Source organism: Drosophila teissieri, chromosome 3R, assembly GCF_016746235.2.
Source record: "Drosophila teissieri strain GT53w chromosome 3R, Prin_Dtei_1.1, whole genome shotgun sequence".
Classification (NCBI taxonomy): Eukaryota; Metazoa; Arthropoda; class Insecta; order Diptera; family Drosophilidae; genus Drosophila; species Drosophila teissieri.
The window spans coordinates 7,990,930-8,016,583 of NC_053032.1; the positions used below are offsets into that span (position 1 = coordinate 7,990,930).

The 25,654-nt window shown below is 42.0% G+C and overlaps 1 protein-coding gene and 1 long non-coding RNA gene across 2 annotated transcripts; one reads left to right on the plus strand and one right to left on the minus strand.

Moving 5' to 3' along the window:
• Nucleotides 1–5,988: 5,988 nt before the first annotated feature.
• LOC122619722 lies at nt 5,989–8,049 on the minus strand. Its single transcript, XR_006326094.1, has 2 exons — nt 7,437–8,049; nt 5,989–6,697 (listed from the first exon to the last, which is right to left on the minus strand). It is a non-coding gene; the product is annotated as an uncharacterized LOC122619722 (long non-coding RNA).
• A 4,185-nt stretch (nt 8,050–12,234) lies between these two features.
• Nucleotides 12,235–25,498, plus strand: LOC122622387 (neuropeptide SIFamide receptor). The gene is made up of 5 exons (XM_043800792.1): nt 12,235–13,011; nt 13,090–13,156; nt 20,354–20,453; nt 24,024–24,662; nt 24,763–25,498. The coding sequence occupies exons 1-5, from the start codon at nt 12,235–12,237 to the stop codon at nt 25,496–25,498; spliced, it is 2,319 nt and encodes a 772-aa protein (XP_043656727.1).
• The last annotated feature ends 156 nt before the right edge of the window (nt 25,499–25,654 follow it).

Sequence of the window (25,654 nt, forward strand, 5' to 3'; positions counted from 1 at the left end):
TATGTTATGGGTTAATATAATATTATTTTGGCTTATGTTGTAGTTGCCGAATATACCATATAAAAAACAGCGTACGTTCTATTCCTACCTATTAAGTTAATTAGTATGCTTTATAAACCCTACCTTTCAAGTTTTGTATTTCGTAGTTGATTATTAACACGATCGTGAATGGGAACAGTTTAATATCACACCCTACCTATAAGGATTTTACAATTTTAAGTTGATTTTACCAAGAGGCTAAACCTTTTCGACTGATTATGTTTTGGGTAATCGAGATAAATTATACCTATTATTGAAGGGTTCATATTATTGTGGTTTAATTTGTAGTTGCCGAAGTATACCATATAAAAACAGAGTACGTTCTATTCCTCCTCTTAAGTTAATTAGTATGCTTTATAAACCCTACCTTTCAAGTTTTTTATTTTGTAGTTGATTATTAACACGATCGTGAATGGGAACAGTTTAAAATCACACCCTGCCTATATATTTTTTAAAATTTTAAGTTGATTTTACCAAGAGGCTAAGCCTTTTCGACTGATTATGTTTGGGGTAATCGAGATAAATCATACCTTTTAGTGAGGGGTTCATAGTATTGTGGCTTATGTTGTAGTTGCCGAAGTATACCATATAAAAAATATCGTACGTTCTATTCCTACCTATTAAGTTGATTAGTATGCTTTATAAATCCTACCTTTCAAGTTTTTTATTTTATTAAACGCGATCGTGAATGGGAACAGTTTAATATCACACCCTACCTATAAGGATTTTACAATTTTAAGTTGATTTTACCAAGAGGCTAAGCCTTTTCGACTGATTATGTTTGGGGTAATCGAGATAAATCATACCTTTTAGTGAGGGGTTCATATTATTGTGGCTTATGTTGTAGTTGCCGAAGTAAACCATATAAAAAATATCGTACGTTCTATTCCTACCTATTAAGTTGATTAGTATGCTTTATAAATCCTACCTTTCAAGTTTTTTATTTTATTAAACGCGATCGTGAATGGGAACAGTTTAATATCACACCCTACCTGTAAGGATTTTACAATTTTAAGTTGATTTTACCAAGAGGCTTAGCCTTTTCGACTGATTAGGTATGGGGTGATCGAGATAAATTATACCTATTATTGAAGGGTTCATATTATTGTGGTTTAATTTGTAGTTGCCGAAGTATACCATATAAAATCAGAGTACGTCTATTCCTACCTATTAAGTTGATTAGTATGCTTTATAAATCCTACCTTTCAAGTTTTTTATTTTGTAGTTGATTATTAAACGCGATCGTGAATAGGAACAGTTTAATATCACACCCTACCTATAAAAATTTTACAATTTTAAGTTGATTTTACCAAGAGGCTAAGCCTTTTCGACTGATTATGTTTTAGGTAATCGAGATAAATTATACCTATTATTGAAGGGTTCATATTATTGTGGTTTAATTTGTAGTTGCCGAAGTATACCATATACAAAACAGAGTACGTTCTATTCCTACCTATTAAGTTAATTAGTATGCTTTATAAACCCTACCTTTCAAGTTTTTATTTTGTAGTTTATTATTAAACGCGATCGTGAATGGGAACAGTTTAATATCACACCCTACCTATAAGGATTTTACAATTTTAAGTTGATTTTACCAAGGGGGCTAACCCTTTTCGACTGATAATGTTTGGGGTAATCGAGATAAATCATAGCTATTATTCATATTATTGTGGCTTATGTTGTAGTTGCCGAAGTATACCATATAAAAAACAGAGTACGTTCTATTCCTACCTATTAAGTTAATTAGTATGCTTTATAAACCCTACCTTTCAAGTTTTTATTTTGTAGTTTATTATTAAACGCGATCGTGAATGGGAACAGTTTAATATCACACCCTACCTATAAGGATTTTACAATTTTAAGTTGATTTTACCAAGAGGCTAAGCCTTTTCGACTGATTATGTTTTGGGTAATCGAGATAAATTATACCTATTATTGAAGGGTTCATATTATTGTGGTTTAATTTGTAGTTGCCGAAGTATACCATATAAAAACAGAGTACGTTCTATTCCCTCCTCTTAAGTTAATTAGTATGCTTTATAAACCCTACCTTTCAAGTTTTTTATTTTGTAGTTGATTATTAACACGATCGTGAATGGGAACAGTTTAATATCACACCCTACCTATAAGGATTTTACAATTTTAAGTTGATTTTACCAAGAGGCTAAGCCTTTTCGACTGATTATGTTTGGGGTAATCGAGATAAATCATACCTTTTAGTGAGGGGTTCATATTATTGTGGCTTATGTTGTAGTTGCCGAAGTAAACCATATACAAAATATCGTACGTTCTATTCCTACCTATTAAGTTGATTAGTATGCTTTATAAATCCTACCTTTCAAGTTTTTTATTAAACGCGATCGTGAATGGGAACAGTTTAATATCACACGCTACCTGTAAGGATTTTACAATTTTAAGTTGATTTTACCAAGAGGCTAAGCCTTTTCGACTGATTATGTTATGGGTTAATATTATTGTGGCTTATGTTGTAGTTGCCGAATATACCATATAAAAAACAGCGTACGTTCTATTCCTACCTATTAAGTTAATTAGTATGCTTTATAAACCCTACCTTTCAAGTTTTTTATTTCGTAGTTGATTATTAACACGATCGTGAATGGGAACAGTTTAATATCACACCCTACCTATAAGGATTTTACAATTTTAAGTTGATTTTACCAAGAGGCTAAGCCTTTTCGACTGATTATGTTTGGGGTAATCGAGATAAATCATACCTTTTAGTGAGGGGTTCATATTATTGTGGCTTATGTTGTAGTTGCCGAAGTAAACCATATACAAAATATCGTACGTTCTATTCCTACCTATTAAGTTGATTAGTATGCTTTATAAATCCTACCTTTCAAGTTTTTTATTTTATTAAACGCGATCGTGAATGGGAACAGTTTAATATCACACCCTACCTGTAAGGATTTTACAATTTTAAGTTGACTTTACCAAGAGGCTAAGCCTTTTCGACTGATTAGGTTTGGGGTGATCGAGATAAATTATACCTATTATTGAAGGGTTCATATTATTGTGGTTTAATTTGTAGTTGCCGAAGTATACCATATAAAATCAGAGTACGTCTATTCCTACCTATTAAGTTGAATAGTATGCTTTATAAATCCTACCTTTCAAGTTTTTTATTTTGTAGTTGATTATTAAACGCGATCGTGAATGGGAACAGTTTAATATCACACCCTACCTATAAGGATTTTACAATTTTAAGTTGATTTTACCAAGAGGCTAAGCCCTTTCGACTGATTAGGTTTGGGGTGATCGAGATAAATTATACCTATTATTGAAGGGTTCATATTATTGTGGTTTAATTTGTAGTTGCCGAAGTATACCATATAAAATCAGAGTACGTCTATTCCTACCTATTAAGTTGATTAGTATGCTTTATAAATCCTACCTTTCAAGTTTTTTATTTTGTAGTTGATTATTAAACGCGATCGTGAATGGGAACAGTTTAATATCACACCCTACCTATAAGGATTTTACAATTTTAAGTTGATTTTACCAAGAGGCTAAGCCTTTTCGACTGATTATGTTTTAGGTAATCGAGATAAATTATACCTATTATTGAAGGGTTCATATTATTGTGGTTTAATTTGTAGTTGCCGAAGTATACCATATAAAAAACAGAGTACGTTCTATTCCTACCTATTAAGTTAATTAGTATGCTTTATAAACCCTACCTTTCAAGTTTTTATTTTGTAGTTTATTATGAAACGCGATCGTGAATGGGAACAGTTTAATATCACACCCTACCTATAAGGATTTTACAATTTTAAGTTGATTTTACCAAGAGGCTAAGCCTTTTCGACTGATAATGTTTGGGGTAATCGAGATAAATCATAGCTATTATTCATATTATTGTGGCTTATGTTGTAGTTGCCGAAGTATACCATATAAAAAACAGAGTACGTTCTATTCCTACCTATTAAGTTAATTAGTATGCTTTATAAACCCTACCTTTCAAGTTTTTTATTGCGTAGTTGATTATTAACACGATCGTGAATGGGAACAGTTTAATATCACACCCTACCTATAAGGATTTTACAATTTTAAGTTGATTTTACCAAGAGGCTAAGCCTTTTCGACTGATTAGGTTTGGGGTGATCGAGATAAATTATACCTATTATTGAAGGGTTCATACTATTGTGGTTTATTTGTAGTTGCCGAAGTATACCATATAAATCAGGTTTTTTTTTTTTTTTTTTTTTTTTTTTTTTTTTTTTTTTTTTTTTTTTTTTTTTTTTTTTTTTTTTTTTTTTTTTTTTTTTTTTTTTTTTTTTTTTTTTTTACATATAAAAAATCAGCGTACGTTCTATTCTACTATTAAGTTATTAGTATGCTTTATAAACCCTACCTTTCAAGTTTTTTATTTCGTAGTTGATTATTAACACGATCGTGAATGGGAACAGTTTAATATCACACCCTACCTGTAAGGATTTTACAATTTTAAGTTGATTTTACCAAGAGGCTAAGCCTTTTCGACTGATTATGTTTTGGGTAATCGAGATAAATTATACCTATTATTGAAGGGTTCATATTATTGTAGTTCATCTTGTAGTTGCCGAAGTTTACCATATAGAAAAAATCAGCATACGTTCTATTCCTACCTATTAAGTTGATTAGTGAGCTTTATAAACCCTACCTTTCAAGTTTTGTATTTTGTAGTTGATTATTAAACGCGATCGTGAATGGGAACAGTTTAATATCACACCCTGCCTATATGGATTTTACAATTTTAAGTTGATTTTACCAAGAGAGCCTTTTCTACTGATTATGTTTGGGGTAATAAGATCAGGGAGATAAATCATACCTATTATTGAGGGGTTCACATTATTGTGGTTTATGCTGTATTTTAAGTATACCATATACAAAACAGCGTTCAATGCCTACCTTTCAATTTGCTTTCTCTTTTAGTTTATAAAAAAAATGCGATCGTGAACGCAAACAATTTTTTATGACACCCTACTTAAATGGATTTTACAATTCTAAGTTAATTTTACCTTTAATTCAATACCTACATACCTATTAAGTAGACCTTAAGGTCCGACCTAACAAATTCTTTTAGAGTTTCAGAATAACTCGATTTTTTGAATACAGTTATATGTAGATTTTACACTACCTTATTATATAAATTTTAGTATACTTGGGCATTAGGCTAAGCGGTTCCGAAAGAAAATATTTGGGCTACGCTTGTTTTAATTTGTCATGTTATTGTGGTATAACAAATATTATACTTTGTGATAAAGGTCCAATTTTTTATTGCAGATTTAAATGATAATGTACATTCTAAAGATCAGAATAGTTTATTGAAAGTACACCATTTTGTAATTTTGATCCTTAAATTTTCGAAATGTTTTGCTTATATTTTTATTTCAGCAGTTTTCTTAATGTAATGCCCTCCAACACGAGTCGCATGTATATATATTTTGCTTTGGTACATTAATTTATGTACCTAGAAACATATTGAACGTATAAATTTGTTTATTTGTCATTCAAAAAATAATTTTATGTTTATCTTGTGCGCAAGAGTAAGTGTAACGGTGTATGTCATTTGCAAAATCCAAACAAAAGAATTTCCGTTGTCCAATAAATATAGTTTTGAAGTCCTATAAATGTGGAGAAAAATAAAGAGGAATATGCATACGTACTTTTGAGCTGATTTTAAACCTTCAATCTCGTTCCAATACAAACTTTTAGAGCTCAAATGAGATCAATAGCCTTTTCTTCAATTGTAGACACCTTGTCAGATTTTTCGACTGGGTTTGAGAACGTCTGAGTAATTTGTGTATGAGACGAACGCTATTGGCATCTTGATTAAGGGCCCTTCCTCCGAGGGACTATTCTTGCAACGCTACATTTAAGCTAGATGGTACAACTGAAATCGGATCTTTTCTTGAAATAAAAATATCACGAGCAAATGTTTCGAGATTTATTTGTTGAATTTTTGAATTTTTTATTCACTTTTTCTGTGGCTTTTCTAGTAAAGAGCTCTTTTGTTATTAATTTTTAATTTTTTCTATTTTGTTGTGCTTTAACAGGTACACTTACATCAGTACAGTTAATTCTTAATTGGTGAAGTGTATAAGAACAAAAATTTAAACAGTTTCATGTATTTAAGAACATAAGTGACACATGGTTGGTGTGGAATGGTCTTCCGTATTGATTTTACAACTGAACAAAAGAACAAAATTAATATTTACAACCAACTGGCAGGGTATATTCGTGCTCGTTGGTTCAATTACTAATCCAGAGACGATGTGTCATTGAACGGAATGTGCTGCCACGTTTACGTATGCCTGCCCGTTACGGAACTTGTTCGGTGATAGTAAGCGACAGAAGGCCTTTTTGGTAGGGTATCCTTCACCCATAGTGGAGCAGAGAAGTCGATACACCAGTGTTCCTATAACACAATCCGCACAATCAATCTGACAGAATCGAGCACCCTGGCTGGCCCACGACCCCGGACATTAGATATATATACGCATATGATCTTAGTCACGGTCGCAGACTCAGCTTTTGAATAACGCTGCAATCTGGATCGGGCCGAGTGCAGTTTCAGCACCCATATGCCGCCCCATGCTTGCACAGGGTATCGACTTTTCACGGATCGATATCGATATCAACTTTCAACGCCCAACTATAAAGTTTAGAGAAAGAAATACATATTGCTTGGTTAAGTGGTATGGCAGGTAGCATATAGAGATGGTTACAAATAAAATTAACAGCTAGATAAATGTTAAATCGACTAGGATCTATGTAGATTAGAATGCCAATAGAAGCGACAGAGACGTGATGGGACAGTTAGGCTGCCGAGATTTCCGCTGAAGAACACCTTGTACATACATATGTAAGTATGTACATATGTAAGTATCGGGAAGCAAAACTGGGGAAAGGCAAGTAAAGAGCTCATTGTTATTCACGCGCCAGCGGTTTTTACGCAGCTGCCGTTGTCGTCCAAATGCGATACGTGCATACAAACATACATATGTTCATATGGGGGCTTTGAGTGTATATATATATATAAATATATATATAAAATGTGTATACCCGAATGGTAGAGAGGCGATTATAAACGGGGCGTATGAGTACGCTGTTTCTACGGAGAGCGAGGCAGTTGGTGGCCGTTCGGACGAGAATAGTTCGAGCATTTTCGACATGGATACAGATATACACTGGAATGTAAAATAGTAGGGAAACATTTACAGTTCGCGATTACGCAATACGATGAAATTGCAATGGCTGCAGAATAAATGGCTTTGATGCGACGTTTGAAAACGTGTTTCGCTACATACGGTTATAAACTACGTCTTAAACATAGGGTGGGCTTACGAATTAAGAATATAGAACACGCTGCATTCGTTGCTGTGTATGTATACCTGGCTTCCTATCCCAATCTTTCAAAAGTCAGGGCCATCGCCATTCGACACAGAGTACTGCACATCCTGACATCCTGGATAACTGCCTCAGACTGCCTAGTGGATCACTTTCTAGCCAAATTCGAGAAAACTGTCTGCCGCATTGCGAAATTCCCCGACGCGGACCAGCAAAATTGATGACTAATCACATTTTTCCAATGGGTTTGCAGTCTGGTTTCTTTGTTTCCAACTCGAGAGCAAACATATGCCCGACGTGGAAAAATACTACGTGGGCCCTTGCCCTTGCATTTTGCAATAATCGCACTGCTGCTCGTTTGCTGGGACACGATTTTTACACTTTTCCATTTTCGGATACACCTACTGCTTGCAGATCGCAAGAGAGATAATTTCTTTGTACTATTTTTAACTGGTTGTTGATCTTGCTTTCAGCTTCACTCTGACTGCACTTGAACACTTTTCCTTTGAGAGTGACGTGCCCCAACTGAGGCAGCTCTATTTATACCAATCCGCTGGCTTCGTGAAACATCTGCCTGCCTCTCGGGTCTGCGGCATTGGGGTTGGAACGAGTACACTATAGGTGTATGTACATCGGATTCGTGACTGCCCGGTTTCTCACGCGTGTCTACATCACTGTGCTACAAATCTACCCTTATTTCATGGGAAGGCTGGTAAGCCGGTTAGACACACACATTTGGATTGTTCTCTTGTGTTCCAGAAACTACTGCACAGACTAACCGATTCTTGTTCTGTTTATTTAACTGCTCTACAACTTTTTAATTGGACTAGCATCACAATCAACAAATGCCGAAACTAAGATACTTTAGTGAAATTATAAACATAATTAATTACATACATACATTATTTTCGACAAAAGCACTTTCGAAAAATTCCCTTAAGAGCTATTAGTAAAATATTACATATAATAAATATTACATATAAACAGGAACAATGTTTGTTGATTAGTGTAAAATGGAAATATCCAGAAGGAGACAAATAATGTTCAGTTTTCGAGAGAGAGGCCACTAGTTTATATTGATTCATAGGGCTGTCTCTTTTCATCTCGAAATTTATGAAAAAATCCCGAATAGTTTAGTCAATGACAAATAAATAAAAATTAAAACCAAACAAATTTTGTTATCTTTTATAAAAAAATCTTTCTCATTTAAATACAAATTCGAGTAGTTAGACCGAAGCAAACAAGTTCTAACACGTAGGTTTTTTAATGTAATATACATGTATAACACTGTCGAAACAGAAGTACCAAAAACGAACACAGTTGTAGATGAAAGTAATGGCGCTGTATTTAATGTAAAACAAAATACCGATGCCTATCGATAGTTTGCAAGTCACAGGCTAAATGCCATAATAAATTATATTAAATTAAAGTAAAATAAATAAAATTAGCTGAAACAATTAAATGTTAGGAACATCTTGCAAATTTATAATACATTATGAACCAAGTCTAAAAAGATAAAACATTTCCTTTTTTTAAACTAATTATTTGTTTCCTATTTAGGTACATCGTTTTTCAAAGTAATTTTCGGTATATATGTTCAGTTGCCTAAGTTAATTTCCAGACCTATCCTAATCCGGTTCGCAACGATCTACCTACTCGCGCATATTTCTCACAATGTTGCATTGTTTGGGCAGGATAATACTGTTGGGTTAGGCAAAACCACCCAGGAAAACGTTCAGTGTAGCTTGGCGAGTGGCCAAATGTTTGCGAGTGCTGAACCAAACACAAGGTTTTTGAACCTTTGGCCGCTGGCTGAGCAGGAAAGCCAGCTGTTGCAAACGCACGCGCATCCTGCGCTCAATCGACCTCGGGGTGGGTAAATACTTACCCCCTCCGAAAGAGAGACGTGGGTGGGTGAATGAGTGAGTGGCACTATGAGTGAGTCCTGCACATCCTTGAGCAACAGAGTGCTCAGTTTCGAGCGCCAACTAAGCTCTAACGAGCTGAGCATCGAAACTTGAAAACTGCCATTAAAACTTCAAACAAAAAGTATGCAAAGTTTGGATTATTTTGTATCGGTGGACAGAGATTTAATTGCCGACCCAGCTTAAGCAATGTCCGGAATGAGGCGGAAGCATCTTCATGTCCCGCCATTAAGCCAAGTTGCACGGACAACAATTGCAAGGAAGACACATAATCATAAACAAGCGGACGGACAAAGGCAATTGACACGAGCAACAATAGCGGCAGCATAATGGAGGCAGCACGGAAATTGCGTATACGCCGTGTGCCCCTCTTGTTGCTCTCGGTTTGGCTTGGTTCGGTCCGTTTCGGTTTGTTTTGTTTCCTGCCGCAGGCTGACACACGCAACAAACAATGTCCAGAAGTCAAATGGCACAATAAACGTATTTATGATGGAGGACCCGAAATGAGCATATGATGATGACGAATCCCACACCCAACTGGAGGTGTGTGTTTGAGATGGCAAGAGATGGGTCGAGGAAACGCAGCCTCCCACTCGGTCGCCCTGACATTTCAACAATCCAACCTTGGATATTGCCAAATGTGGTCCTTCAGTTTTAAGCCTACAAAGTTGTGCGCTAAGCCTGCGAAAAGTACGGAACGGGAACGGTAGAAAACTACGGGCATAAACATATAGGAGAGCTCTGTCATTGCATTTGAGGGCCGTTGGTTCAGCGCTCACCGAGTGGAGTACATAGGCGACAAGGACGACCGACCGACCGCCCGACCGAGCGAGCGAGCGAACGCCCGAGTGGGTGGCACTGGAACAGGCACAGACCCACTCCTTCCGTAGGTCCGAGTCGAAGAGTCGAAGAGCCGAAGCGAAAGGCAGTGGCTGCGAAAGGCGGGCGCGGTTTGGCAACAAGGACCTACATTCAGTCGGATCCTGTCCTTCGGCTCTTATCGGCCCGATTTGGCCTGAAAAACGAGCTGCCGCGGCCTCAGTGCCAGCAGTCCTCATTCAAACGCGAATCCGTTGACAACGCGGTCGCCCCAGGGGCGGATGACTATATCCACGTCCCACGACCCACGATATCGCACCACGGAAACGACCACGCGTAGTGTTAACCTTTCGAGCGTCCATGTCCTAAAGCTGATTTATCCGGGGGAGTGTTTGTTTGTGCTTGCCCTGGCCCATCTGCACCTGCAGATGTGGGAGTTTCCCCACTTTTTCGCAGTTCGTCCTTAAGGAATTGCATCTGCTCTTGCTCTGCTGCTCTGCTTCTTGCAGCTTCGCGTTGTTCCAGCCCTCAGTTTAATTAGTTTGCCCGATTTGTCTCGGTGTTGACACTTGGTCTTACGCCCCATTGCGCCATGGGGCCACGTTAAGGACCATATCGGCATTGGCATCGCCTCCGACATGGCCAGCAGGCATGTAAGCTCAATTAGGTCCCGAGCACTTTCACGCTTGAAAAAGGTCCCAATCCAATTCCGAAAGGAACGCCAGTTGCGGAGCTACACGCAAAAAGTCCACTTTCAACTTAGTATCAACAGTAAAAACTTCCAAACTGATTGCACTTCTCTTTCAACTTTAAGAGTATACTATGAAAATGCAGTATTCTGCTTTTGTGCGGTTAAATATATCATTGATAACTTTAATAATTTCCTTGCTATATTGCAAGCATAGATATTTTAAAACTTCCATTTTTGTCAGAACTGTGTAGATATTACACTTTTGAGATTAGGAATCCATCTGTTTGACAAACTGATAAACTTTAAAAAAAAACTAAAATTAAAATGTATCGCTATAGGCTTTGAAAATAAGAAGGTGGGTTTGAAAGTCTCTTTTCATTAAAAGACATTGGCATTGTAAATGCATTATTTTTTTTTTGCTGAGCGTGGTCAGTTTGAATTGTGTGCCAAGGGGTCCTTAGTCGCCAGTTTGTCTGATGTGGACACTCCCATGGAACCGCACAAAAGAATGTCGCACTGGCTTCGTTTGTTACCAATTGTTTCAATGCTTACTGGCAATTTTTTGGCACTCAATCGAAGAGTGCTGCGTGCGCTTGGCAGTTGTGCTTAATGGAATTTTTATGCGCTGCTATTGAGTTGCTCAATTGCTCGTTGGTTCGATGGTTGTGTGTCGATTTTTTGAGGTCAAAGTGCACGCTCCCTGGCTTTTCAATTTCCCCCAATACAGCAGCCAAACAATGGCAGAACGGGCATTAAAATTAATTAGCGACGCGCATGTGTTGCAAATGCGGCGGTGACCATGTCCCTGAGCCGATGCTCTTGGCTCCTATGCCCGATGCCCGATGCCCGATGCCCAATCCCCTCCAGCTGCATTTACCCAGCATCTGGCCTTATCTGAAATATGCACACGAGGCCTTGGGCCGCCGACTTTTTCGTAATGTCAGCCAAGGCAACGTCAACCAGCTGACGAACGACCCAGCCATTGCATTCCGCATTCGGACTCGCATCCGAAACGGCAACAAACTGTTGTAGGTGATTTCAACCAAAAAAAAATAAAAATAAAAAACACGAAAGGATCCTTGGGCGCTAAAAGCGAGTTTCTAGAAAACGGCATTTATTGTGCAACTTCATGGCAAACGCAGCACAATCCCCGGATAAACGAGATGTTGTGCGGACATGAGTGTTAATTAAATACTGTTCTCAAATCCAAAAGCCACTAAACTTCCTGCATATCCTACACAAGCCAACAAAATGCCAAGTGACGATGCCATTTTTATAGACCTTTTCTAAAGTAACCGATATTCGAGATTCGAGATTCGAGATACGACTACAGATAGTGATAGCGAAAGCGAAAGCGAGGCGCCAGTGAAAGTGCCATCCGCCCAATCAAGACGGCCGAATGATTTGATGATGGCAGCCAGCGGGCGGATTCGCAAGCGAAAGCATAAAAGCCATACAAGTGGCGACGTTCCCACTACAACGACTAGTGTACCCATGCCCATTCCGACCATGGCGCCTGGAAAAATCGTCGCGGAGACAATGGAGGAAGCCGCCCTCGCCGGGGATTACAATAATTTCACGCATAATTTCGTCGATTTGCAGAACCTCTTGAGTTTCAACGAATTGAATGGCACTAGTAGTAGCGGTGGTGGAGGTGGTGTAGGTGGTGTAGGTGGTAGCAGTGCTGTCAGCTCCTTGAGCGCATCGAGTGCCATTAAGCTGAGTAACGGCGCCATTACGGACACTCTGCTGGGCACGGTTCTTACTACGGCCACGGCCACGGTGGCTCCGGCGGCCAGTTCGCTTCTAGCCACCTTGGCGGCCACCACAACAGCTTCTGCGAGAGGATCGCTGGCGAGCAAGTCCCTGGCTATTGCCGACGCCACTTCATCCACCTATTACTCCAACTTGCTGAACCTATCGCCGGCCACCACCAGCTTGATCTCGGCGGCTGCGGCCACCAAGTCGTACAACGACAGTGCCCTCCGGTGGGAGCAGCTGGACGGAAGCGTGGACTTCGGGTTCGACCCACTATACCGCCACTCGCTGGCCATGTCCATGGTTTACTGCGTGGCCTACATCGTCGTCTTCCTGGTGGGACTCATCGGGAATAGCTTCGTGATCGCCGTCGTCCTGCGGGCTCCTCGCATGCGGACGGTGACGAACTACTTCATTGTGAATCTGGTGGGTGGAACCCGTAAATCTCGTGGACGAACCCCATTAATTTGAAATACAATTTACATTCCCCCTCTTCAACGAAAGGCCATTGCGGACATCCTGGTCATTGTCTTCTGCCTGCCAGCCACTCTGATTGGCAACATCTTTGTGCGTAAGTATCTCTTTAATTCCGCAAGATGCCGACGAGATTTATTTGCCACTGGGGGGGACATTAGCTGCTAGGGAGAAGCCGAAGTTTTTCTGTTTGTTCTGCATATTAGCCCGATTTATGTACTGCAATTAATCGCCGCTTAGATAAAGTCCTGCCAAATGGCACTGACGAAAGTTGTTGCTCCTGCGTGCTTACGCTGCGTATGCGTAATGTGACCGATATGTTTGGGCAAGTGTAATGGACCCCCATTAGACCTAATGTCGGCATAAATGTCCAAACGAAAGTGCCCATACTTCTGCTGAAAAAAAATGATGGGATTTTATTACTCTGTTATATTTACTTTCCACAGACATACACTGGGTTTCCGTTTATTTTCAAACTGCATTTTATGTACCAGACTCCTTGGCTTCTTCCAAATTTTTAGTACATGCACAAAAAAGACATAACAATGACGCATCTGGAAACTGCCAAGCGTTAGTATCAATAATTAATGGCTTTCAGCAATGGTTGACCACCATAAACTTTATAACTTTTAAAATAGACTGCCAAGACAAAAACCAGTTTTTCATATAATCAAAGGAGTAAATCGCACGCAGTACGAAACAATAGTCGAGCCAGAAAGATAAATTTATTCAGTGTACTTCCCCAGAAATGTGGCAGATTTTTGTAGCAACGGATGTTCGCACCCAATTAAATTAATTTGTACTTTTTCCTTGGGAGCCAGGGCCAAAGAACAAGTGTCTATTTAATTAGAGGCCAATTCCAGCAAATCCCAGAGACGACCCACAAACGACCCGATAATCGAGGCTACGCATAATTGTATGCTTTAATTTAAATAAATTTCCCTGACATGCCTATCCACCCGTCCATCTATCCATCTATCTGTCCCTGTCTGCCGTCTTACACCCCCAGTCGGTTTCCCTCCCACGACTTCCCCGCTTGCATTCGTAACGAACTTAGAGGACTGACATCCAAATTGATAGTCGCAGACCTGGACGACAAGGTGAGCAGGTTGGCAAATGTCTATGCAAATCGCCGTCGACATGGAAAAATGATCGAAATCCTTGGTAAATCAAATTCCGATTGTGGAGCACGCCATGCAAGCTCCATCCTTCACTGCAATTTGCCTTCGATGGCTACCCCAGTCCCAGTTCCAAGTCCCTAGTCCCAAATCCCAATGCCAGGTCGTAGGCTCGCAGGTTGTACCAAGTGTTGCCAATTAAGTGGCTCCGCCCTGTGAGAACTCTCCCTTTCTTGTTGCTATACAGCGATACACTGGCAAAATTACAAAAGCGCAAGACTACATGTTGGAGTACTAGAAACATTGTTAAATTAATTGTGCTGCTACACTTCTTCGATACAAGTTTATGAAAATAGGCTAGCTATAATAATGATAATTTTATAACACTTCTCCAATGCTGACAATGCTTATTTACTACTGTTCAATGTAATTCTTAAGTTTATTTTTTTCAAATTTTTTATTTATTTAAAAGTTCTTTCCTAACGCTGCAAGATTCTTCCAATTTATAGATAAATACATTTTTAGTAAACATTTATTTTAATATTACAGTTAAAGCTTATTTAAATTTATGTAAATACTCTTTCGTATCTGCCTGATTATTTGTTAACCTGAATATTAATGTTACATAACAGTAAAAAAGCTGCAAACGCTTTGGGACTCATCAAATGTATTTTTCAGTGCAGCTCGGCACTGCACTTGATCCCAACCCATACCTCCCCCCAGAGCCGCCCACTTTGGGGCAAATGTAGTAAACGAAGGCTGCCGAGTGAGAATCGCCAGAAACGAATGAAGCGAGTGGCGAAAAGTGAATGAGTTTACCTCCGCCTGCATTGTGTATCTGTATCCGTATCTGTATCTGTATCTGTATCTGTATCTGTATCAGTGTCCGTGTCTCCGTATTTGTGTCCGTGTCACTGCGCACTCTCTCCGCTTTCTCTCGCCCGCTCTCACTCCCGTGTGTGTGCCCACTGCTGTGCATGTGTTGGTGCATTGGTGGCTGCTTTTCGGGGTGGCCCAAAGGATCATCGACACAAAACTGACCTAATTTCACAAATTCAAGCTGGGCGCAGGGCCGACAGCTCTTACTGGGTCACTGGGGGTGGTGGGTGGTTTGTGGTAGATGGTAGGGCTAGATGGTTGGATGGTTGAATGGTTGTTTGGATGGAGCACCCTTTGGCCGCCCACTCCGAAGTTTTCGTTGGGCATGTCTTAGTTTCAGCTGAGCCGTCGATGCCTAGCAAAAACGCCAGTCACAACAAATTGCAGCCCTCCCGCTGGCATTGGAGCCTTTGGGGTGGCAAATGCTCGCCCCTTTAACTCTGAACCCCACTCACATTCCTATTCACTTTCGACAACCTGCTGAAGCTAAAACGAAGGCAACGAGTTCCCAGCGACAACGGTGAAATAGCACTAATGCAGGGGAAGAAACATGCGTTGCCGACTATTCACATGTGTATCACAATATTTACAAACGAAAGTTTCACGCATTATTTTCTTTTATGATTAAGAAATCCATATGGTTTAGGGAACATACATTTCTTGGCTTTAAATTTAAATTTTCTTTTATTTTCGAACACTCTTAATAATCGTTACCAGTGTAAGTGCTGTGTTTCTTCTTCCTCACGACTGTCCTCTAGGCTGTGTTGGCTGTCCTCAAACACACTTTTTCTCCTTGTGTAGCACAGTGCGTGGGAGCTTGGAAGTTTGGCATACTTGCACATCGAGCATTTCACATTGCTGTCGAATAGTTCCCACTACTTGTGCTGGGCGGGCTGTGGAATGGTCGCCGTGTTTTGCCACCAAAATGAATTATATGAAATCAAATTCGAGCCGTCAAAAACGACGTCGGTGCTGCCACCGCCGCCGCCGCAGTCGCAGCTGGCAGCGACGCCCACGGTGGCCATCGCCGCTGGCAGCGCTATTATCTAAGCACACCTTCAAGCCTCAGAATTGCAATGGAAGGTTGTTTGCATTCAAGGCTCTTTGCGGCTGGATGAATTGACCTAAATATTTCGCTTGGCAAACCTAATAGTCAGGGTTATACACACACACACTTGCGAGTGTGCCAGTGTGTGTGGGTGTGTGTGCGTGGGGTTTTGTGGGTTGAAGTGGGCTGGGGCACCTGTATTGGGTTGGGCCTGTAGACTTTGTGGGTGGTGGCTTGTGGGTGGTGGGAGGTGGGAGGTGGTTGGTGGTGGGAATGTGGCGCTGGCCCTTATTTATGTGTGTGCTTCGAAATCCAATAAAATGCGAAATGAATTGATTTCCCAGCAACGATGCCGCCTTGAGACGAAGGATATCCTTGCAAAAGAAACAGCCACAGCAACGGGAACGGCAATTGTCTGAGATGGCGCTTTATGGCCATTGTTGTCCTATTTTATCAATGGGAAATCGTTATCATTACGGCCCTTTTTAGATCCGCATCTCCCGTTGGCTAAGTCTTGCAGTCACGTTGCCAGTTTGTTCATTAAGGGGCCACGTGATTTGTGCTGGGCGAACGCGGCGTATGCGTAACTTGGTAGCAGACCCTCCCGCATTTCTGTTTCCCTATCCCAGATGAAGTCATTTTTTAGCTCGCCAATTGTATTTTAATTTAGTCTCTACGTGCCGTCGACAAATGGCATCTAACCTCTGTCCCCTCCACCTAAAATCTGCAGCCTCTTGGCTCCCTCAATCCCATATATCACCTCGAGGTTCCCCGATTCAGATTCCAATTCCTATTTCCACCCCGAGTCCCACGCGCATTTTTCTGCGAACTTGCTGTGGTATTCAATTGTTTCGAAGGGCTGCCACAGAAGTCGCCGCAGGACGTGACGCCGCGGCGATAATCATAACAATAACGCATTTGCCAGAAGTGTTATGTTATGCTTTTTCCATGGCCACTCCACTCCACTCCACCGCTCCACTTCACGCCCACTCACACTCCCGATTCCAAACCTGCGGATTTGTCACGCCTGATTATTTCATTAACTTTACGATCCAACTCCGTGCCTGACAATCCCGCCACTGGAACGAATCCGCAATGCCCGGAATAATCCAATCCACTTCGCCTACACAGAGGACACAATCACAGATTCGGAGATAGAAGCTTTCTTGGACATATTAAAGCCGCATAGAACATATATTTAATCGGAGTTTTAAGATGAAATTATTCTTTGAACATAATGTTTCTTACCACGTCTTAAATTTGTAATTGAGCAAGTAATAATTACACCAAAAAAATATCCGGCTGGTTCATATTTAAGCGGGAATTAATTAGAAACAATAATAAACAATTATAAATAAAAAGCCTTAAAAGGTTTTCAATGTTTCAAAGGAAAATTACCAAATAATGTAATTATTTTAAATTTAATCACATTTTTTAAAAATCATACAACACCCACACCACCAATATTTTTGTCTGTGTCGCAACCGAAAAACAAAAGTTCTGCCTGAAAGGAGGGTAAGAGACTAAAAAATAAAAGGCTTAGGGCGCACTTGACATTTCTTAAGGGCTGATGGGGCGCCATCACCCAACTACCCACAACCCACAACCTCAACCCACCACCCACAATCGAAGGCTGTCGATAAGCCTGAGTATCGATTGGTATTATCTCCTGTAGTTGATCAATATTGAGCACCAGCCTTCGCGTATAAATGGAGGCGTCTGTTTTCCATATGTTGCCATGTCAAACACACTCCAAGTCGGATCAAACACCCATCCCATTCTCACCTTGGCGCAATGGCGGGATGACTGGATGTTTGCAGAACAAACCGTGGGGGTTTGGTTTCACTTAAGGCCTCAAATGGGTAATGCCAGAGGAAGCTTCTGGTTTGCCCCGTCATGCAAGTCAATTAGGGTTATTTTGGTACCTGCAATTATGTTTGTGTAACACTTTAATGTAGCCTAAAGGTTGGGGTTAATAAAAGATTGGTTTCGTACGGCTGGGTATTCTTAGAAATAAACATATATTCCCTGTGCTTGTGGTATCTAAAAATAGCTGCCGGCATAATTGTTAGACCTTGACCTATAGATTTATTTGTTTTATATGAAATGCGGAGTTTGCGGTTCCTTAAATATTTATTATTCCTTTTTAGTCGTTTTGATAAAACAAAAAACCCATTTTAAATGTCAACGTTTCTCGTTAGTTGGAAAAAGTGGCTTTTCCAATTTCATATTTAATCTCCAAGTCAGTAAGCTGAACAATATAATAAGTTGAACAGTGTAGAACGCTTCAGCCTGTCAAAATACTTTCCATATTTACTAAAAAGTTATTGTTTGTTTGGGATTATCGAGAAGTTACTTTACTGCGCTAAGCTAACCAAAATATTAACTTGGTTAAGACACTTGACTGCCAAAGTGCACTGATGCAAACTTTAATCCCAGACAAACCATCCTAGTCACGTTCGCCTGTCCTAATAGAATTGCATACACAATTAGATAGTTTATTTGTCCAAGGGAAGTGGGGAGAACATGTATTTTTGAAAAAGTTCACCCTGTGGCACTGCTCATCCGGTGGCCCGCAAGTGATGAAGCATTTCAGAACCGAATTTGAATTTAAATTGTTTTCAAGCAACTTGAAAGCTAAAGTTTGCCCAGTCAAGAGCTCCCGCAGACAGCCATATATCAAAGTTCACCCTTATCAGCATAATATCAAGTGAGTGGCCAAATACACTCGCATTAATAGCCTCGGATCCAGTCTGTTGCACTTGCAGGTCTGCCCGAAAGCCATTTCAAATCGGAGGAATAAAACCGAAAAACCCATTGGGGCTGCTGTCCTGAGTACACACTGTTGATTGTTTGCCAGGCGGGAGGATGTGAATGTCTTCCCTGCAGACCCTGCAGACACACATGATCCTGTCCAGAACCTGTCCACAGCCACAGAGTTCACTTGCACGAAGCGCCACAGCGCCAATAATATTTATATTTTTATGTGCCAAATCATATTAAAGTTAGCTTTTATTGGACTGCCTCGGCGGCTTACGGTGCGTATGCATAATAAAAAGCGACAACAAATCGAGATAAGACAGGCGAACGAGACAGGAAATTAGGAGCCCCATGACGCAGGAGGCGTCTCCTTGTCGAGCATTGAACTGCGTGAACTCCTTGTGCCAAATTGCCAAACAGCTAACTGCTAACTGCTAATGATGTGTGGGCCACACTTGCACTTGTTTAATTGCCATTCAATATGTCATGAACCAGGCGAATTTCTCCGCCCGACTGTCATCAACCTTGGGGGGTTTCCCTCCTTTTCAACGCCCATGTATGCTTTATAACCTTTTGTGTCTGAGTGAGTTATGCCTCTTAGCATAAAATTCATAACGCTGAACTATGCGCAAGTAGGGCCCGTGTATTCCATTTACCATCTCCTGCCACAAAATGGAGTAAAAGGAATACAAATTAAGTTAGGCAGTCCTGCGGTCCACTGTGGTCTGGGTCTAGGCAAACAATGCTCTGCTCCCAGGACCCCACATTCTGCCCCACCCACTCCGATGGCTGGGCGCAATCTGAGACTTGTCACCAAATTATGAATGATATGCAGCACATAAATCTCAGTCAGCAAACAACGACGGGAACGTGGGCGGCGGCAATGACAAGAAGCATTGAACGCTAACCAAAACTCGAAGTCAACTGTCCGTGACTACCACTACTACCACCATCACCTCCACCATAACCATCACCAGTGCACTCGGGGAAAATCAGGAGCTACAAAGAACTCCATTAGCTTGTATAAATTCGATGATCTCCCAGCTGTATACTGTAGGTACTCAAGATTTAAATGAATTATAATTGCATTTTTAACTTCGTATCCTTAACATTAATAGTTATGGTTTTATAATATTTTCATTATTTTGTAGGCTAAGCAATAGGGTAAATGGTCTGACTTATGACGCCCTTTACCACTTGATATATTGACCAAAAAAAACTATACCTAATATTATAGTCGGCTAGCCACATTAATTTGCTATTCGTGGTTAGGATTTTTGGGGGATTTTAATAAAGCTTAAACTCTATTTAGTTTTCATAGGCCCTCAGGTTTTCTTCAGTGTATTGCTAGGCCACCAGCAAGGACAATGCGACCGAAAGTTACTCAGCATAATTTGAGCATTGTTTATAACCAATATACCAATATACTCACCTCCCACTCTCTTTTCTCCTCTCCCCCTTCCAATTCGCGAACCGCTGGAACTCGCAGCCTGGATGCTCGGATGGCTGATGTGCAAGTTTGTGCCCTACATACAAGGTGTCTCCGTGGCAGCCTCTGTCTACAGCCTGATTGCCGTTTCCCTGGACAGGTAAGTTGAAAACACTCTCTCCAATTACGTGGCTATGAACTTTTATTGTGGGATCGTGGTTGTGGGGTTCAGGGAGGGATTGGGTCTGGTGGGGATCGGGATCGGGAACGGGAAAGGGATTGAAACTGGACCGTATTCACTGCAGTTAATGATGCACGACGACAGCGGGGGCGGCATGATGCACTGGAACCAGGGGAACCACCGGCCTGACGGCATGCACCGCCACCACGGGCTTGTGGACGATGGGGGTGATGACCTTGACGGCTGCCGGATGATGAACAACATGGCTGGGAGAGGGAGGGGAGAAAAGAAATGAATGAGTGGTCCGGTGGTGCGATAAGCAGATTGGAAATGGATGGCCTTACGAGTGCACCGAGTGGGCTCCATGATGGATGATGGGCGTGTGGACCACCGCCGGGTGCGCCACCACGGGTGCCACGGCCACCACTCCGGGATGCGCGTTAGCCTGGGAGGCGGCGATGGCGGCGAGAACGAACAGCTGCGGCGGATCAGAGTTCACGGATTAGCCTGATTAGTGGCATTAGTGGCATTAGACGGAGCAGCAGGTGGCTGCCACTCGGCAGTGCGATTGGTTAGATGTGGCAGACTTTACAACACATATAACTCGTTCTCGGTAAGATAAACCCGATCCTAACAACTGACTAGCTGACTAATAAGGCTTTAATGTGTTTAAATAAAGACTTGGTATGAAAATTAATTTAATTAAAATGAATATTTTTCATTGCTTTGGATTTTTGGTGAACAACGAACAGCTATTGTAGGACTGCACTGGATTTCTTTTGTAACATGCGATAGAGCAAGATAATTTAATATTCACATCATAAGTATTCGATGCTTGGACTTAGACTTTTAAGAACTTCTCCTGCACAGTGATACTCACAACTTTGAACATTTTGAGTCGGTGTTTTTTGGCGGGATAACTAAAGTTGGGAAGGTAGCTAGGCTAATGACTTCTAATTGTCGACTGGTGACAACTTGAGCTCCGAGTGCGGCTTTTATAGGTAGTTTGCACCAGGCGACCGATCCGAAAGTAAGCGCCACTCAATGCAATCGGCTGCGGGGAAAACTGGTCAGTAAGGCAGTTATGTAGGAGAGTCAGTGGAGCAGTCGTCTCAAGATCAAGTTCATCATATGCTTCTATGGCTCACCTTGTCCGTATTAGGCGCTGCTTACAATCAATTTCATGTTTCTCGTTTTTTGTGCATTTTCAATTGCCTAGAATGTTGTTAGCCGCGTTACCGATAATATTTATACCATTGGTGGTTGGCCGCCAGGAATCAAAGTGCCAGCCCTGCGTTTCCTGGCCCATAAAGAATAAAAAAGCGATAAATTCGGCAAATGTCGCGGTCAACTGATTTATCAAGTGATGCTGAAGTCCCTCGACGTGTGCCAGTCATAGCCCCAAGGACAATAAGGCTTGCCAGTCGCCCGTCGCTTTATGTGCACTTCCATTTATATCAATTTCTGACCACAATCAGAGGAGGAGTTGTGGCCAGAGGCTTCTGTTTCTGCCACTGTCATTTTTCAGCCAGCGGGACAAAGGCATAGCGCATCACTTCATCGTTTGGTCACCCACAGGCCCGCATATCAGCCACCGCCCACGCTTAATGCCAACCCATCCAAGTCCAAGTCCAAATCCACATCCTCATCCACTTCCAAGACCCAGTCGAAGTCCGAGTCCAGCGCCATCGATGTCCGTTTATCCAGTTGTTTTGCTGCGGTTTTCTCCTTTTACGAGCCATCGTAAACTGAATCGAAATTTAAGATTTATTATCTGTAACATGAAACTTAAATCTCTCCACAGTCTTTGGGATGCTGGGCCCATAATGCCCCTTCGACTTAGCTTATCACTTGCTTATACTTATATTTATACTTATGCCACTGTCATTTAATTAGGGTATTTTCTTGTCTGAATACGTATGCGTATATAACTGGATGGCGTATAATCATAAAGTCTATAAGACAGCTTACTCGCTTATAAACATAGTTGGGTCTTTACGGCGCTGGCATTGCGGCTTTCGCGTCTTCGTCGCAAATGTCAACAGTGCGTATGGGTAACCGCAGTAGGAAGCGAAATAAGAGCCATAAAGCCACGTGGATCTAGACAGAAACACGGGATAGTGTGGCAAATATTAAATTAATACACATGCGTCTTATTATGCGCTTTAAAACAGTTGTACTCGGAAAATGTGCTATGTAGTCTTGTATTCAAGAATGATTTTGTCAAGTCATTTAAACCTTGTGGCTTTATAATTATGGTAACCATTCTAAACTGACGTCAGAGATGACGTTAGACGTTAGAGATGGTACTCAGGAGAATGGACAATTACCGTGATTACCAACATAATAATGGTAATTTCATTTTTAGCCAACAGTCTTCCCAAAGTACATAAAAATGTAGCTTTATCTTTAAGGCTATTTTTTTTATAAATAATCATAAATAAATTGAAAACGCATAAGGCGAAACATTGGTTTTGAAGCTCATAAAATTGTTGAGACCATCAGAAGAGTAATCAATATGATTTAACCAAGATTCAACATCAAATTAGAGGTTTAGTTGCTATTAGACTGAACCAACGAATACAGCTGATTACTTTTTCCGAGTGCGTTGTTTTCCCAAAAGAACTCAATTAAGCTCTCGCCTGATTTATGACCGTAGAAGTCGCATGGGCAAATTATGCAAATGCAATTGGTTTGTTCTCCTATAAATATACGTTATGACAATTTGATTATTGGCTTTGCGGACAGCTTTGTTTGGTCCCCAGGCCGCCCACCTTTTTCGTTGAGATGAGGTTCTCGGCCACATTGTTTAGCTGGCTATTTTTAGTCCGGAGTCGGAGGACTAGGATTCTGGGGTAGTGGCCTGGCCGCCCTCTAATGGAATTACCGCTGTGTTATCTGCCAAATGTTTTGGCGGACAGACGCAGGCGACGACCCAAAGTCCAAGTCCAATACACCAGCACAATGCACGTAATTACATGGTTCGGGCCAGGAGCAGACACACAGTTGGTCCGGGACAAGTCTTGTCTATGACCACTGAGCGGGCGCCACAATGAGCCGGCTGCACTAAGCTAAATGAAAAATGCTGAACTTGTTGTTGGCCCCATACCGACTCGTCTCGCTACCTCGCAGCTCTTATTCAAATTACAATTCATTATGGCAAGCAGAATAAAAAATGGCACCCCTGCTCCAGGATTCCCATCCCCGCTCTTTGCAGCAAAGGAGCAGGAGCAGCAGGCGGGTTCAATAGTCGAGATTGGAAAGCGAACACTCAGCAGAAAAAGGCTTAAGGATGGCTGCTGGCATCCTGCGTGTGCGAATTAATCAGCGGAGATATTTGCATGCCGAGCTGCTCCTCCTAGTTGAAACGGTGTCGTCATCGTCATCGTCGCCTCGACACGACAGCTTGATGATTGCCATTATCCTTGACGGCTCAGAGCCGTCAGCGGCATCTGGAGCCGGAGCCGGAGCTCCTTCTCCTGCTCCTAAGAAGACTCCTTCTTTGACTATTTGGTAAAAATCCCCTTTGTTGCGACTCCCCTCTTGCAGGTTCATTGCCATCTGGTGGCCCCTGAAGCAGATGACAAAGCGACGGGCCCGCATCATGATAATAGGCATATGGGTAATCGCGCTGGTGACCACCATCCCTTGGCTGCTTTTCTTCGACCTGGTGCCCGCCGAGGAGGTCTTCTCCGACGCCCTGGTCTCGGCTTACTCGCAGCCGCAGTTCCTCTGCCAGGAAGTGTGGCCTCCGGGCACGGATGGGAACCTGTACTTCCTCCTAGCCAACCTGGTGGCCTGCTACCTGCTGCCCATGTCCCTGATCACGCTCTGCTACGTGCTCATCTGGATCAAGGTCTCCACGAGGTCCATACCCGGCGAGTCCAAGGACGCGCAAATGGACCGCATGCAGCAAAAGAGCAAGGTGAAGGTCATCAAGATGCTGGTGGCCGTGGTGATCTTGTTTGTTTTGTCCTGGCTGCCGCTCTACGTCATCTTTGCGCGTATCAAGTTCGGCTCGGACATCTCGCAGGAGGAGTTCGAGATCCTCAAGAAGGTGATGCCGGTGGCCCAGTGGCTGGGCTCCTCGAACAGCTGCATCAACCCCATCCTCTACTCAGTGAACAAGAAGTACCGACGCGGATTCGCGGCCATCATAAAGTCGCGCAGCTGCTGCGGACGCCTCAGGTTAGCTAATTTCTAAATATACTGACCTAATATATACAGATACAATATTTATAGACCTAAAACATTAATGTGAAATTGAATTTTCGATTTTACCACCTAGGTACTACGACAACGTGGCCATAGCCTCCAGCACCACCAGCACCCGGAAGTCCTCGCACTACCACCAGAACAGCTCGAGAAAGAGTCCGAGCAGCAAGGGCAACGCGGTGTCCTACATCTACGAGCATAACTCGCTGCGGCGCCACAACATGATGCTCAAGCAGGACAGCAACCTGTCGCAGCAAATGCTGCTCAAGCAGGACTCTCACGGATCTCGTCAGTTCCTCATCAAGCAGGAGAGCTCCTGCAGCGATGCCTCCGGGATAAGGCGACCCCTCTGCCAGCAGGACAGCAATGGCTCCAAGGTGTCACTGTCCAAGCAGGACTCAATTGTGTCCTACATGGAGGCTCGACGGGCGGCGGGACACGGTCTGAACGACACTCTAGTGGACAGGGATAGCGTCTCTATGGACATTGGCCGGCGACAGGGCGCTACACCGAGCTCCCTGCTCGATAAGCGGCAGAAATTTGTGAAGCAGGACTCGGTGATCTCGTTTGTGGACCAGCGACCAGAGCAAAGGCGCCATCAACTGGTCAAGCAGGACTCGGTCATCTCCTTCGCAGACCAGCGACGCGGGCTGCTCCACAAACAGGATTCGCTCATGGCCAACCGGACGGGTGATGCACCCACCCACCACGTTTCCATTCTGAAGAAGACCGACTCGCAGCTCAGCTACGGCAGCTCTACTTCTCCTCGCAGAAATGCGGATCTCTACGAGCAGGCAACATTGGGTTAAACGAGCTCCTAACTCTGGTAGATAGATACCAACCACCATATGCGTGGGTCGGTTTCAGTTGAACAAGTGGGATGAACTACATTAGGGGTTTATGTAATCCAGCAATTTCAAAGCATAATTAAGATGGTTTACCTTCGTTAATAAGATGTGCTCTAA

Excerpts from the sequence above, each read along its gene's own strand:
- LOC122622387 (XM_043800792.1), top strand. The coding sequence starts at position 12,235 with ATGATGGCAGCCAGCGGGCGGATTCGCAAGCGAAAGCATAAAAGCCAT. Across the intron at positions 20,454-24,023 it reads ATTGCCGTTTCCCTGGACAG|GTTCATTGCCATCTGGTGGC; the intron begins GTAAGTTGAAAA and ends CCCCTCTTGCAG. Across the intron at positions 24,663-24,762 it reads AGCTGCTGCGGACGCCTCAG|GTACTACGACAACGTGGCCA; the intron begins GTTAGCTAATTT and ends TTTACCACCTAG.